The sequence below is a fragment of the Taudactylus pleione genome, unplaced genomic scaffold, assembly GCF_031769625.1.
Source record: "Taudactylus pleione unplaced genomic scaffold, aTauple2 ptg000007l, whole genome shotgun sequence".
Classification (NCBI taxonomy): domain Eukaryota; kingdom Metazoa; phylum Chordata; class Amphibia; order Anura; family Myobatrachidae; genus Taudactylus; species Taudactylus pleione.
Window position 1 is genome coordinate 14,018,161 of NW_028284410.1, and position 16,721 is coordinate 14,034,881.

Consider the following 16,721-nt stretch of genomic DNA (forward strand, 5'->3'; position numbering starts at 1 on the left):
AAACTTATATGGAAATAAAAACTTACTAAATCATCATTCACCAATTTGTTAAAAAAAAACACATTGTTTTCTAAAATGAGTATTCAATATTTCAAATCCAAAGTGAATGGTTTACTTTTTCAATACACTGCACATAAAAATGAAAAAGCATAAAAGACAACAAACTGCTTTCCTGTAAACCCTGCTAAAGAATGAGGTAAGAATCAATTGATTGGAGGTGTCAATAGTCACTCCAGGCCATGAATGCCTGGCAGTAAGAGGGATGCCTAGGAAATTCCTGCTTTGATCATACATTAATAGAGGTTATTTTAATCTTTATTGATATGAGGGGGAGGGGAAAACAACTGGCACACAACCCCACTGAAATGATTCGATTATCAGAATTAATTGGCCATAGATATAAATTAAAATACAGCACAACAGTGGCTAAGTCACCCATGTTAGCCTCTACTGGGAAAGTGAGGTGGCATGTTTTGAATGAAATTCAAATGAATGCAGGCACAAGAATGAACACAATAGGGTGTGGATACAGAATAAAATGGGTTTTATTTTTACATACATCTATAAGTCAGGTGCAGTGTTTAAACACCAGTGTGTACCAGCCTGAACGTAAAGCTGGGTACACACCTGGCTGACAGATTGGCCATTTGGCGACCTGCCAACCTAGCAATTGGTAAGTGCATAGACCAGGGCTTGACAAATTTTTCAAAAATCTAGGAGCCAGGACGAAAGTGTAGGAGCCAGACCACCATCCCTCCCAAAAAATTACAGGAGTTAGTGAGGAGCACAGCTCTGTGTGTTATGCAACTGTTATACACACTATACTAGTCCACAAAATGGTCACAGTTGAATGGATACAGTAAAATGGAGGCCCCCTCACTGCTCTGCACAGCTCCCCTGCTCCATCCCCAACCCTCCAGTAATAATGGACCCTCGTGGTCACACCACTATCCCTCTGAAGCCGCTCCGCAATCCATGGCCACGTATAGACCCTAATACCTGAGAGTTCTGTGCAGCCAGAGATAGGAGACAGTAGACAGCCAGGACGTACAGGAAGATCAGCGTAGACTGGGACAGACAGCAGGAATCAGAGCAGGCCAGGATGGAGAGGAGTCGTCAGTGCAGGCCGGGACAGACAGAGGCACAGCAGTCACCGCAGGCGACACTCAGCACATGCACTCCTGTGCATGATATGAACACCGCAATACTATAGGCACGAATCTCTACCGCAGCTGATGAGGATCTGCTTCCTCCCTCACTACAAAATCTAGTAGCCAGGCAGCATAATCTGGTAGCCATGGCGACCTGGCCCCCGGGATTTGTCAAGCCCTGGCATAGAAGCTTATCAATTGTCCGCCCGATGTGTGTGGCCAGAAGAGCCATTTGAATATCCATGTGCCCACTTGTGACATCATATTCAATGGCTGCTGCGGCTGGCATATTGCGCGGACAATAGGTCAGCCAAACATACAGCCAGGTGAAACAACATATCTGATAGGTATATCATCATCGGCTGTTCTGCAGTGCCAAATCAGATATGTCTGTGAATGTCGTTCACAGACATATCGGGTGTACACCAATGCACCATATATATATATATATATCGTTTGTCGCTCAAACGAATTATATATATCGTTCTTGTGTGTACCCAGCATAATTATGTTCAAAATGCTGTTATATGTTTTAAAGCATGTCCAGGTGATTGAAAATGTAAAGAATGAGATAATGCCTGGAGATATGTGACACTTTATCATGCTTGCCAACATTCTGTCTGGCTCCTCCAAGAGGGGGCAGCCAGGTTGGCATAATGGGGGTGCATGGCGTGGCATAGGGGGGCACAGCTGGGGATATTACCCGGCATTAAAGGCAGAGCAGGTGGCGCGATCACGAAATTTCGTGTCATTTTGGCCCCGTCCCTGCTACAAACTGCCGAGATTACTGGCATTGTGAAGCAGGGGACGGGGTCAAAATGACTTGATTCAGCACAAATCACTTCATCTTATCCCCGCTGCAGGGGTTTGTGTGGGAGTTGTAGGCGGGTCCATGGGGAAAGCCGGCTGTCCAGGAGACTTGCCTACTTTTCTGGGGGGTCGGGAGCGCCCCCAATTTTCTTTTGAAATATAGTCTAATGTAAGCTATTGTTGTTATTGCCATTGGCCATGTTTGCTTTTCAGTTTGATTGCTGATAGGATGTCTGTTGCTAATGTTTACAAGGTTCACAACTAGAGATGAGTGAAATAAAAATGAAATATCATGAGAACTGAGTTTAGAGGTGGAAATGGCAGCTGTGCTAGTTTGTATTTTGCTTCACCATTCTGCACTGTAGTTGTAAATTTATAATCTATAAATAAGGCTAGAATAACAAAGATCATTCACCCTGCTGTGTGGTATGGTGTGAATGTTATTTGTAGCTCAATCATGTGAGACATCATTTGTTTTCTATTTACATAAGGTATCTGTAATGCAACAATCTGTTTCTAATAACTTTATTGACTGCAAGATTGTTGCAACAGCAAAAATAAAGGGGCCTATCCAGTATGCGAGCTGCAAAACTGAACGACTAGCGTTCAGTCCTTCAGATCGCCTAGGTGCGGTGCCCGCACTGAATGGCGTTCACTGAACATCATTCAGTGCAGAATCCCGACCTCCTATCTGGGAACATGTGGAACCTGACGCTCGCTGTCAGGTAAACCAGCATGTTTCGTAGATAGTCGGGGTCGGCAACGACCCAGCGTGCACGCGCATCGCTGGTCCTTGCCGGCTATCCATTAGACAATTTTCTGAACAATGCGACCAAAACCTCCTGGTTTTGGTCGGATCGTTCAAAAAGTCGTGTAATGGATAGCCCCTTAAGAATGAGTTCTCATTTAATGAATAAGGCAAATTCATTTTTTGTAGCGTATATTTAAAGTCAAATGTATCTGTCTACCTAACTAGTTAATAAACTCACATTTTAATTAAGTGTCCTTTTAGAAAACAGTTGCCTTTTCTTTGTAACTAAAGCCGAGCATAGTCCAGCACATATTCAGGCACAATTGTCTGTTGCAAAGGATGTCAAGAGCAGTCATTCTATCATCTTCTGTTATAGCAGATTGGCATTTCAATCACAGTACATGCCCCTGGATGGCACTGCCACCTGTTCTAATTGTTATTTTCACATCATGCCAGCTTGGGATTGTACACTCATTAAATAATAAAACTGGGCATCTACAATAGCAAATATCAGCAATCCAATGACTCAAAAAACAATAACCCTAAAGCAAGCAAGTCCATGACAGATATTCGGTTAGAACATCAGAACAAATCAGTTTTTAAGTAAATAGGGCTCAACGATGTGCACAGGTATTAATGTAGACCTAAAGGACTAATTACATTTATTCGTTATGGCACAGTGTAAAACATAATGTTTAGTCTGCCGGCAATTCTCTGTATGCAGTTCTCTCATTCCAAACTCTCCATCAACCAGGAACTTCACCACATCTCGGAGCACTAGTAGGTTCATAAGCAGTGCAGAGTTACCATTAACATTGCTGTTGAAGGGTCAACAATTTAAAGGTGTTTCAATTATTTGCAACTCCCAGGAAGCCAAGAGAGGAGAATGTCAATTCCTGCAGGATTAAAGAAACAAGACAAGAGTCTGGAATCGGTGAATATCAGAAGGTGGAGAGAAGTTGCTCTTGGGATGCTGCTAACTTGGTATCTTCTTACTGAGGACTGTAAAGGCACACACCATGTTGGTAAAGACTGATGTACTTCTAATTGTCCAATTTATTATTTTTTTATTCAACAATATGGGAGCCACAACTGTATAAGATGCAGTAAAGGTGTACTGTGTGTGTTTTTTTCTTCAAGGAACAGTCGGGGATTTTGAACAGATTCTATGAGCCGCTGAATAGATTAAGGCCTGATATCAGTTAGAATAATTGCCCAATTGATCAATGAAATAATGTTCTTAAAAATTTTCAAACATCTGCATTTTCATTATAAAGCTGCTACTCAATCAATGTGTACAACACACCACACCTGATATAATCTACCCTACCACTGTATTGTCTCCACTCTACAGTTATACCTCTAGCCTCTAAGGGGAGTAATAACTAAAACAATTCATGCTTGTAATATACCTGGTCAGGGTAGATTTTTTTAAAGTAAAATGATTCAGCCACTTAGTCTGTGACATGGGATTTAGGAGCTGATTGGCTGGTACTTTATCTCCATTCACTTTATCTCCATCATATTTGCGCTCGCTTGTTCCTAAAAAGGGGCCGGCTATTTAAATTGAGCGCTCGCTCTTTGCGGTCTGTTGATGCCTCTATGTCTGAGCGAGCGAAACATGCGCTCGCTATTTTGTAAAGACGCCCCTTTGCCGTTTGCATCATACGTCATCTCCGCTATTTATTAGATTAATCGAGTACATCGAAAGGCGTCTGAACTGCTCGCAGTGCTTGTGGTTGGATTTTCCTACCGCAATCATGCGAACAGTTCAGGCTAAGAGACAACCAAGTGACGTGGCCGATGACGCTGCTTTGTTAATTATGCACACCCTTAAAACGCCCGTTTTGACCGTTTGGCACGCCTGCGTTCAGATCACCACTCCCCGTTTTCAAGCACCTTCCCCTGTTACCACCCACAAACGCCTCATCCTGTCACTCAAATTAGCAGGCACTCGCTATTTTGCGAGCGCTCGATTTCCGACCGCACTGACTGGTTGGCGCATGCGCATTACTGACCCATACGCATGCACAGTTGTGCGAACATCGCTTGGAGCGAACGAGCGGCTGCTTACGAGTGGCTCTGAATCAGGCCCAGAGAACACTATACAGATTTGTGGCTCTTTCCATTACTGGCCAGTTGGAGTATTAGTCTTATTGAGTATAACATGTAATATGTATGACTTTGAGGTCTTTTCCTTGGCTGCATTGATCATCCTTTCCAGTTCGGGAATACACATAGGAGTTTGTTTTAGATTCCTTCTACTCCCAGCTTGTGTTACCCATAAACCCTTGCGTGACTGGTTAATGGTAATGCAGCATACAGTATATTAAAAACAAACATTTGTGTTGTGGTACAAGATGTCTGTTTGAGCTTCAGGTGGTGAGGAATGTGTATTAATGGGGCAGTTCCCAGGTCAGCAGCGTTATGCAGAGCATTTATCCCCCACAAACAGACTTACATTTTAGATTTTACATTTAGGAGATGGTAGTGGTTGGACATTAGGGGCAATTTTTGCACCTACCAAGCATATCTTATGAATGAAACTATATTTCTATGCTCATTTTAATTTAGATCCTCAGTCACACAAACAGACATTCAGAGCATTTGCAAAAGAGCACTCCCAAAACAGAGATTGCACACCTTGTTATCACTAGATGGAAAAACATATACATTTACCCTAATACACAGCACATTCACAGTGGGGGATTATTGTAGCCTTTATACTGTCATTCCTAAATCTCCTCAAAGGCTTAAGGCAAACATCCACTAGACACAGGCAAAAGACTGCACGATTACAACATTGTAATCATGTAGTCGTTTGTCTGTCTGTGATGTGCCTACACTGAACGAGCAGTCGTTCAGTGAAGGCACATCAATCATCTGCAAACATGTTTAACCTGACAATATCGTCAGGTTGTACAGCATGTTTGCACAATGATAGATGTCTAAACGACCACCGGGAGCACGCATAGCTGGTCGTTTAAGACATTTTTGCAAGCGATTTATGAACGATTGAACAATATTGTTATATTGTTCAAAAAAATTGTCTAGTGGATGTGTACCTTTAGTGATCTGATCAGTCACTATGTATGCCAAATAACTAGGTTAATAGCATTAAACTAGTTGTCCACATTGCTACTATATGTGCGCAAAGCAGTTCTCCTACTTATCAGTGAACTGTTGGATTGAACAATGTCCACATTTAAATGGTAACGATAAAAGGGGGTTATTGGATCAAATCAATCCAATACCAGTTTACGGTCCAATATACGTTCACAAGGTAAGTTGATGATACTACTGTACCTATATCTAGCATGTTATATAGAATAGTATACTGGTAGCAATGTGTTGGTCAGTAACAGGCTACTACAGTAATTATACTCTGTACTACAAGCTGCCTTGATCTGGAAGTCTGCAGGGATACTACTGTACACAGATCTCCATATTTTTATGGACATTATTACCTACTAATTAACAGCATGATTTTCCTAATGAAGAGAACAGCTGTTTTGCAAAACGTAAAATTTACGGCTATTATTAAGTGTCGAGAGAGATCTACATCATTTGATCTAATAAAGATTTTACCATGTGGATAAGTACCTTGTGAAGGACTCTAATTTATGATAGTTTATCCTAAGAGAAGTATATTGTTAATCCAAAAGAGAACTTTGTATAAATGGCATACAGTGTTTGCACCCAAGAGAACCATTTATATGTATTATTATTGATCCCCTATGAAAGGATTCTAGACTCCCTTTTATTCCCAAAGCGGCAGCATACGAGTGCCATGAAGCCTCTAACATTGATGTGACACGTATCACACCTTCCCAAATTCAATAAAAATCTTATAATATACCGTATATACTCGAGTATAAGCCGATTTTTTCAGCACATTTTTGTGCTGAAAAAGTACCCCCTCGGCTTATACTCGAGTGAAGTGTGTAGCGCTGACCGGACGGAGTTCGGTCAGTGCTACACAGCACAAACACACAGCGGAGCCGGCAGCTGTGTGTTTGTTGTAATCAGCAGCCGCTGAGAGTCTGTCAGACTCTCATCGGCTGCTGCTGCTCCCACTGCAGGAGCCATCTTCCGGCTCCCGCAGTGGGTAATGGGAGAGACATCATGAGTAATGACGTCTCTCCCATGCAAAGCGGCCGGAGGAGCTGTTAGCGGCGGGACCAGGAGCGGGGGTTTCAGGTAAGTGATTTTTTTTAATTCTTATTACGTCTCTCTCTACTGGGGACTACTGGTGGCACTACCAGGGGCCGATTACTACAGGGGGCACTACCAGAGGGCGATTACTACAGGGGCACTACCAGGGGGCGATTACTACAGGGGGCACTACCAGGGGGGATTACTACAGGGGGCACTAAAAGGGGATTACTACTGGGGGCACTAAAAGGGGGGATTACTACTGGGGGCACTAAAAGGGGGGGATTACCACTGGGGGCACTACCAGGGGGGGATTACTACTGGGGACACTGAAAGGGGGGATTACCACTGGGGGCACTACCAGGGGGGATTACTATTGGGGGCACAACCAGGGGGAATTACTACTGGGGGTACTACCAGCTGCTGCATTTCCCACCCTAGGCTTATACTCGAGTCAATAAGTTTTCCCAGTTTTTTGTGGTAAAAGTAGGTACCTTGGCTTATATTCGGGTCGGCTTATACTCGAGTATATACGGTATTAGTTCTAACTTAGTAAAGAGTTTGTTTCCTATGTATGTTTCCCAATTTTTTGTTTTATTTGTAATACTAAAAAAATGAGTAAGAAACACTTCAAATTTCCCTGTCAGTGTTCCACTCAATGATTATTAAATGAGACATTCGTATCTTAGAGCATGTAAAGCTTTGCAGGCCTCTATTTTGGCTTGTGCATATTTTATTTTATAACAAAAGCCGGGAAGGAATATTTCAGTTCTTTAAACAAGACAGGACAGTTTAAGGTTGTAAATGTAGTCAAAGAGAAAATCTGCGATTTATCTCTCTATCTAACAATAAAATAGAAGCTGGGTGAAATATTACTGTAGAGGTTTGTAAATAGCCAATGTCTCATTTTTCTCTCTGAAGTTATTCGCTGAACCTCTTACAATGACTGTCATGGTGAAGATGAGAACAGACAGCACAATGTAATGTGCTGCAGAGTTTATAAAGAAATAAAGCAAGAGAGAGAATGTAATAGCTTGATTTACATTCTAGGCAAACAAAGACAGCCAATTCTCCAGGGTATTGTACCAGAGACCATAAATATATATCAAAATACAGCATGACCCTTTAAGCAAAGGTCCACCTATTACCTCATGCAAGTGTGCACTGTATGATCTCACCCACTGCTGTCTAGGGCTGTCTATATCTGATACTATGTTACGCTCTCTGTTGTATTGTTTCCGTGATGCTGTAAATTGCTGCACAAGCAGTTAGTGTAATATAAAAATAAATGAAAGAGCATTTTTAAACCAAAAAATAACATGGTAAGCAGTGGCTGCTAGTTTAATAGCTAATCATGTTATTATTCATATTTGTTTGGAAAATAATGTAGCTAATATAGATATACCTGCTCAATGTAATGCAATCTATGTCAAACTGATACTTTTGGGCTTATGTGGGTGCAAGCCTGTGCCGCTGCAGGAATTCATGCGAGTGTTCCCATTTTTTTAAAGCAGCAATCATTTTAAAAAGCTAAAACAGCTTGGTTTTGCCTTTAGAATGATTGCTACTTTGAAAAAAATACGAGAACACTCGCATGAATTCCCACAGCGGCAAAAGTTTGCACCCTTTTAAATAAGCCCCTTTGTTACTGTTTGGTAATACCCAGAATCATTATATTATTGTGTATCAGGCTTGGACAAATATTTTTAAAAGTTAGAGTCTGCTAATTCTGTAACTAATGATACAGTATGTGAACCATGCAATCAATTTTAATGGTGTGTTGAGTTGCACAGGAAGACAACATTACAGACATCGTATTATACCTAATAGTGATCAGCATGCACTTTTTAGAACTATTTTACCACGTTCTCCCTGTACCAATAATATCCTGTGCCCCTAGATATTTTACCAACTGTTTGCAAAACTTATTTGAACAGCTTCTGGCACATCCCACTTCACCAGGTTTTAGGAGCCCTCAACTAGTCTGTACCAACATGTGCATGTTGCACTAGTCTGGGTATCTGCACTGTTTTATTGCAGTCTATTAAGGATATGTCATTAAAACTCAGCAATCAAAAAAACTTGCAGCTCCCATATATACCAATCTGTATACATTTAGTACAATATATCCAGATTCCTCAGGCTGTTTATCCACGAATCTGAATTTAATTTATGTATCTGACTATCTCTTCAAAGTTTTTCTATGGATAAACTTTCTACATTCCATATCTGGCAACCTATTGATTGCTGTGTTATACAAGCTGACAACTACAAGTGAAAAGGTGAATATGAGGCCTACAGGGGACAATAGATCAATAATAATGTATGAACCTTGATATATAAATCAGACACCTCCGAACTACACTTCAGAATTATTCCAGTGATGCCCGATATTATATCAGAGTACAAAAGTCTATACAAAAGTCTAACTCTGATTGACTCAAAGAAATGAAACACAGTTATCGAAAACAAAGAATATTGCTTTAAGGTAATGCTGGGATCTGAAGAAACTCAACATTTTTGTTGGACAATACATTTTAAAAAAAAATGAGCTGTACATATACAAATAAGGGAGTCCCTTCCATTGTAAACCCTGTTATCTATACCAAGAGCAATCTATAGTTCACAAAAGATATCTATTAAAGAGCATTATATGGTATGTCAGTGGCAAATGCAGAATTTCTAGAGTGGGGTTTCCAAATGCTTGATTTTAGAGTGAGTGTGGCCTGAAGAGGGCATAATTAGCACTTATCCAGCTTTAATATGTTACATACAAAGTATATTGCGTTTTATAATTCCAGCATATGCAGGACCATCGATCACAGTAAGCCATTAGGTGCGGCAGTAGGTCCATCCTGTCTGAGCAGAATGTTTTTTTTCAGATGTGGGCACCATTCCTGAGCATTGGAGCAAGTCCAGGAGACTGAGGGAGCAGCAGAAGAACTTAGCACTGCCCTGGACATATATGTACATATCGGTCTCCTTATGTACTGGATAGTGTATTATTATACAGTATAAATTATTAACCCTATTGATAGTCTATAGCAGTGCACCCCTAACAGTGCATGTTTTCTTGATCTCCTAGTTGGTGCACAGGTATATTTATTACTGGCTGACACATTTTAAAAGATCCACAGTTGGTTCTAATCATTTAATTTGTGATACTGAGAAGAACATGCAGCACTAGTAACATTCTATTATATTACTATTTCTATTGTGGTCATGGTGTGTGCTGGGGAGGGGGGTTTCAAGGCAGACAGAAACCCCCCTGTGTTTGCCTATGTATGTAGTGTAGTATGCTAAGGGAAAGGAAGCAGATTTGGGGGATTAAGGCTAGAAAGTCCTCAGCATTAACCTTAAATGACTTCTGTAGTCCTGGAAACAGTCTGAAACACAGAGACATGGAGCAATATCTTGTATAAAAATCCCAATGACATATAGATGCACTGCTGGTATGATGTTCACATAGTTTGTTTTAATATGCTATACTCTTATGACTTAATGAGTGCCTAGAAACACACCAGATGTCATAACACCACCAACACTTGTATGCATTGTTGACACCTGGGTCCATATACTGATGTAGATATTTCATATGTGCAATCAGACCTGTAACTAGCTATGGATGACCAGTGTCATCGCACTGAGGCTCTGTGGGCGGCACCGTTAGAGTATATGCAGCTGATCGGGCATCCTGAGGATGCCCGGTCATCACTGCACTTACCGGAGATGCCGGTCACACCCCTTCTGCGTGACATAATAACAACATCATGCGCACAATGTGATGATGTCGCACACAATCAGAGGATGGGGCACAATTGTGCCCTGTTATGGCTCTGTGTGCAATATTCTTATTTCTTCATCAACTAAAAAGGCGTTAACCACATCAGAAGATAATTTCCCATCCTTTCAGTAATAGGGTAGTTGGGCCAACTGGGGTACATTATAAAAAGAGTTGAATTCATACTCTAAATTTATTCTACACAAAACAAACAGAGTTTAATAATAGTTTATACAAAAACTGATACGTGATGGAACAAACAGCTCACAAGCAGGGTAGAACATTCCAGGTACAACCATAAAAGAAATTGACATGTTAAACCAAATGAAGAGGAGGAACAAGTACTGTATCTGACAGAATGTAAATAGTTAAAGTGCTGGCAACATTGGACAATTATATCTGACATACTATAGTATGTGTCTTGCCCAGACTATGCTATAATAATGAACAGACAGGCTATTTAAACTCCTGTCACCGACTTCCAGACATAACCTGCTTCATATTAGCAGATAGAGTAACATTTTTCATTAACAACGCTACATCCCTATTTTGCAGTACTCTAAATTGTCTACAGTGAAAAAAAAAAACAAAGCAACCCAAATGCCTTTGTTCATACAGTAAGACGTAGTGTCATAATGGCATAATGGCTGTCATGGGCAGGAGAGGCAGAATATAATACTACATAAATGTTATCAGTACATTGGTATAATCATTCTACATTGATAATATGACTTACCGTAAGACACAAGAACACAACATATAGCGTACATTCAAAAGGATAGATCGGTAGAGTCCAATATTTTATAACATATATGCATTTTAGGGAGATACAGTATCAGAGGTGAGATGAGTATTATGGCCAACTGTACGGATTAGATATATACACACACAAGAGGGAGCTGTTTATTAAAATTATGAAATTCAGAGCTAAGCATAGGACAGATTCATTGGGAAGAGCATCACAGATGTAACAATAGGAAATTGTCTTTTACATTCACAATGCACAATATTTGACAAGAGAATGTTCTGTAGCTAGAACACATTAGGTGTGTGCATCATCTCTGGAGCACGTGCTGAAGGAAGACCAATATAACAAAAATATGATTTCAGGTTGCTGTGCAACGGTGACATCATTGTTTTATGAACAGAAACCTGGATTAGTTGGCTAACATCGGTAATCTTACTTTCATATAACATTATTTTGTAGGCAGGAAAAAAAAATTCTTTGTCTGCTGAACTAAGATTTAAACAGGTGCAGAATAATAAGCACTTTGGGAAGTGTGAGAAGAAAGGAAGTAGAGTTGAAATCTATATACTAAAGGAGTAAAGCCCAAGGTACAGTATATTGAATATTAAAGTATTTGTTACAGTTTTTCATTGTTTGAAGAAGAAGAGTTACAATACAACATTAGAGATAATTTGGTAATTAAAATAAGTAATGATAGTATTACTTATGTAATATTTAAATGTATTTATTATTACAAAGTTACTTATTTTGACACCTTTCATTATTATGGCTTTAATATATTCTGCACCAAGCATCATGCATGCCTGGTCACATACCGGGGTCTATTAACTGGAACAAAACTAAATGTACACTGTTTTAAGCAATACAATTGCTGAATACATTTTTACAAAGTGTGTCATATTTCATAGGATAACTTATTTTAAAAGCAAAATTCCATATATTACAATGTCTGGTAATATTATAGGTAAATGTGTATTTTCTGATTCTTGCAGTCTTAAATCCTCTGGATTTTATAATATACTGTAAATGTTTTCTTTTGTAACCTGTTTAAAAATAACACTAATATTAAGTGTTATTTCCTACCAATATCTTAATATATTCCAAAAACTGCCCTTTCCTTACTAATATCTATAAACTACACATTTTCTCTATAGAAGACTTTACATTGCTTGATACATCCATGTATACAGTACTACCTTTAATGTCCAATTCCATCTATATGAACCTCTTACAACAAACTCAGTAATGCCCCTACTTTAAACCGCTTATATCTACAACACTCATAGATAAATTGTTCCTTCACATGTCACTGTAAATCTGGCTTCTCTACTTCTCAGAATTCATCCTAAACACTCATCTTATACTTTTAAGTCTGGACAGAAATGGGCTTTTAAAAAGAATAATGTTTACTTATTAATTACTCACGTATACAGTATAGCAGTCCTTTTCAATATTGAACTCTTCATTGCTGTATCTCAACGTACACTTCCTTACTGTCATAACACTTGACGCTCTTCCGGACAAAATGTACATTAAACTTCTACCTCCTCCACTTGCCTATCTTGTGAATAAGTATAATTTGGAGCTACTAAATTACTGTGATGTTAATAATCTAATCCATTAATTCTCAGTTTCTGCCATAAAGTCCAGAGAGCATATTTAAAAGTGTGAACACACATTCAATTGTGATGGTAGTTAAGAAAAAGATTACATTTTGAAAACATGCTTTATCAGTGTTGTGAGAAATATTTTATGAACACATCAGCAATATTATAGTATGTGTGTGCAATTATGTTTCGACCCTTATGCTTGTATATGAGAGATACTATAGATAGACAGACAGACAGACACATAGATATATTGGCTATAACACATAATTGTATCTTGATCTACAAGTTTACTGTAAAGCATGCTGAGTTCCTCCAAACTACAATGAGCATGAAACCCCTGGCAACAAGCGTGAAACCCCTGGCAACGAGCGTGAAACACCTGGCAACCCGCGTGAAACCCCTGGCAACAAGCGTGAAACCCAGAGCGTGAGACCCCTGGCAACGAGCATGAGACCCCTGGCAACGAGCATGAAACCCCTGGCAATGAGCATGAAACCCAGAGAATGAGACCCCTGGCAACAAGCGTGAAACCCCTGGTAACAAGCGTGAAAACCAGAGCATGAGACCCCTGACAACGAGCAGGTAATTAGAAGCCTTACTGTGGGGCATAAAATGGTGTCGGGCAAATAGGTAAGTGGCACTTTGGTAATAGGCATTACAGTGTGTGGCATAATGTGTAATGGGCATTATGGTTTGTGGAATAATGTAAGTCACTATGCCAGGGATGTCTGACCAGTGCACTGCCTTATGGAGGCGCAAGGACAAAATCCAGGTATGGGAAGGGAGGGGGAGGAAAATTACTGCCTTGCCCTGGATGACAGATATCCTAGTTTTGGCCCTGGTACAAAGTTCTTCATACAGTTTAATGAACAAATGCTGATTTTTTTCTACAAATAAAAACATTCTATTATGTTTTTGGCTGAAAATAATTTTGAGAATTTTTTTTAAGGGGGTAGGTAGGATTGGTAGTTTTTTTCATGCAACTGTTTGCCAGAGGGATACTGCCTGTGCTGCCTTTTGTCACCAGGAAGTAATTATGCCATCTTGTGCCAATAGTCAAGAGCTAGATACAGTAAATAGCCGTCGTTGTTGAGAGATACAGTTTCCCTGCTGGCTTGCTCTGTTAAGATACTAAGAAAGAGTCCAGTCAATTAGAAATCATTCATGCACCATTGAGCAATGATTTTCCATACTGCTGTGAAACTCAGCCCTAGGATCCTTAATATCTTGCACAAAAATATCCATTGTTTCACAACTCCTCTATTACCACCCACTTTAAATTAAGATCTGTCCAGATAGTCTACACCCAAAACTGTACACCTCACTACAGGTACAATTAACCTTTTCACTGCCACAGACATCAAAATGTCAAACACTTAAGAAAAAAGATCAACTTCAAGCATCATTGGACAGGTTTAAACATGCTTACCCTCCAAATTAAGATTAGCAATACAATTGTTGTTCTTAGATTAAAGACAATAAGAAGTATTATTTTATATAATATGTTCAAGGGAATGAATGTGTGCATAATATTAGTTTTCAGTTCAGACTCAAACTGTGAAAACATTCTAAGCATGATATTAGTAATCAGACAGCACATGTAATGTCATTGGCTGTATGAATGGCACCATGTAATTAATTGAAATTAGTGACAATAATATAATTCTAACACTACAGAGTAAATGGCATTAATGTTTTATTGCAAAGCATGAAACCCAGTGCTTTCACAAATAAAATGATACTAACAAAATCAATGAACATAGTCAATATACCATGAATACTATATTGATTGTAGTATGATTTATTTTAGCTCAAAGGGCAAAAAGATTCATAAGGGTCACTATGAATGACAAAATATACATATATAATTATACACTTATGTCTGCTATTAATGACACACACATAGCTAATCAATAGTGATCTGCACAAAACTTGTTTCCTTATAGTAAATATATCTATATATTTGCAAACACTTTAAGTTAATATGCTTTACAGTTCAAGGACTGGAAAATTATAGCAATATCTAGCTACCTACCTACTTATCATCTATCCATCCATTACAGTGTATAAGCAATTGTACACAAAAGTAAAGTCACACAGACAGATTCATCTATCACTTTATCCTCTCTGACCACAAATGTGTCTTATCCAAGGAAAATGTATCACTGTATTATGCGTATTCCACCTTCTCATTCATTCCGGAGGTAGCAGAGCCTTGTGGCTGGCAGTACGTACCTTGCTCTGCAGAGAGGTGCCGGGGCAGAGTAAGGCAGAGCAGGCAGGTGAGGGTGCTGCACATCCCCATGCTGTGTGTGCTGTACTGATGCCCAGAGATGCTGATGCTGATACTGATGCTGCTGCTGCTTCTAGCTCCCAGTTCGGACTCAGGCTGCTCCATAATAGGAATAGAGGGGCGGAGCAGAGCCAAGGGCACAGGCCAATGGGAGCGGGACAAGGGAGGGGGCCCACACGTGTTTGGTATCTATGAGGAAGGGGGCGCCGCTGTAGCTGCTGCCGGACGAGCAGGGATTTGTACACATTAGAGAAAAGGTGTTGGGTGCTGTATGAAATGAGAGGATGCTCGTAGTGTTACTACTGCATTGTCTCTGGCGCTGCTGTCAGTGACAGTGTGAAGGTAATATCTGCCTGTCTGACATAGAAAGTGCGATGAACTGGAATGATGTTATGTTTAATGTCAGAGTTTTTCTGTTTATAAGGACGACGGGATACACCGAGTAAGTGATGGTGCATGAAATGTGGCCTTTTATATAACTTGGGTATGAATTGAAGATGAGACAAATAGAGAAATCCTTCCCACAGAATGTATCAATTGAGATTACTGTTGCAGAAAATAAGGACTGTGGTATAGATGCGTTTTGCTTTCTATTGGATTCTTATTGCAAGTGTACATGGCATGCCAGGACTGAAACTAGGATATCTGTCAGCTGAGGCAAGGCAGTAATTTTCCTCCCCCTCCCTTCCCGTACCTGGAATTTGTCCTTGCGCCCAAGGCCGGCACCAGGCTGTGCTGCGCCCTGCGCCGTCCTATGTTACCGCCCCTTCCCTCCTCCGCTCCCTCCCCCTGAGCTTAAATATGTCCTATAGCGGAGGTGGGCGTTTCCTGCACCCTCGGAAACAGTAGCGCTCCGGGCGACGGACCGGCTTGCCTGTGCCCGCTACTGCTTGCGCCTCCATAAGGCAGTGCACTAGTCAGACGTCCCTGGTATAGTGACTTGCATAATTCCACACACCATAATGCCCATTACACATTATGCCTCACACTGTAATGTCTATTTCCAACGTGCCACTTACATATTTGCCCAACACCATTTTATGCCCCACAATAAGGGCCGTATTCAATTAGAAGCGAAAAGACGTTTTCGGCTAAACTTTTTCGCAATGACATAATTTTTGCAGATTTCAATTATCCCCGTATTCAATTTCAGCATCTTTTCACCGATGCGATAACGCAATGCAATAGGCGAAAAAGTTTCACCTATGAACACCTGGCGGGAAAAAAGTGCAGAATTGGGGTTTTGGGGTGCAATGTTGCGGGAACCACCCTGCACCCTTTGAACACCGCCCTGCCGCTAACTGCGTCAAAAAATGCAAATAACTCCACAAAGTACACCCCAAAAAAGCACTTTGAAAAAAGTGGTGAAAAAAAAAATCAAAGTAGGGGTACAAATTCCAATACTAGCGAAATAGCCTTTGG

At 40.2% G+C, this 16,721-nt stretch overlaps 1 protein-coding gene across 1 annotated transcript in view; it reads right to left on the bottom strand.

Annotated features, from left to right (window-relative positions):
* Positions 1–15,404, bottom strand: part of EPHA10 (EPH receptor A10) — a 740,746-nt gene extending 725,342 nt beyond the window's left edge. Inside the window, exon 1 of the mRNA XM_088462290.1 lies at positions 15,242–15,404. Within this exon, the coding sequence (XP_088318416.1) occupies positions 15,242–15,404 (163 nt within the window). The remainder of the gene's footprint in view (positions 1–15,241) is intronic.
* Between the last annotated feature and the right edge of the window lie 1,317 nt (positions 15,405–16,721).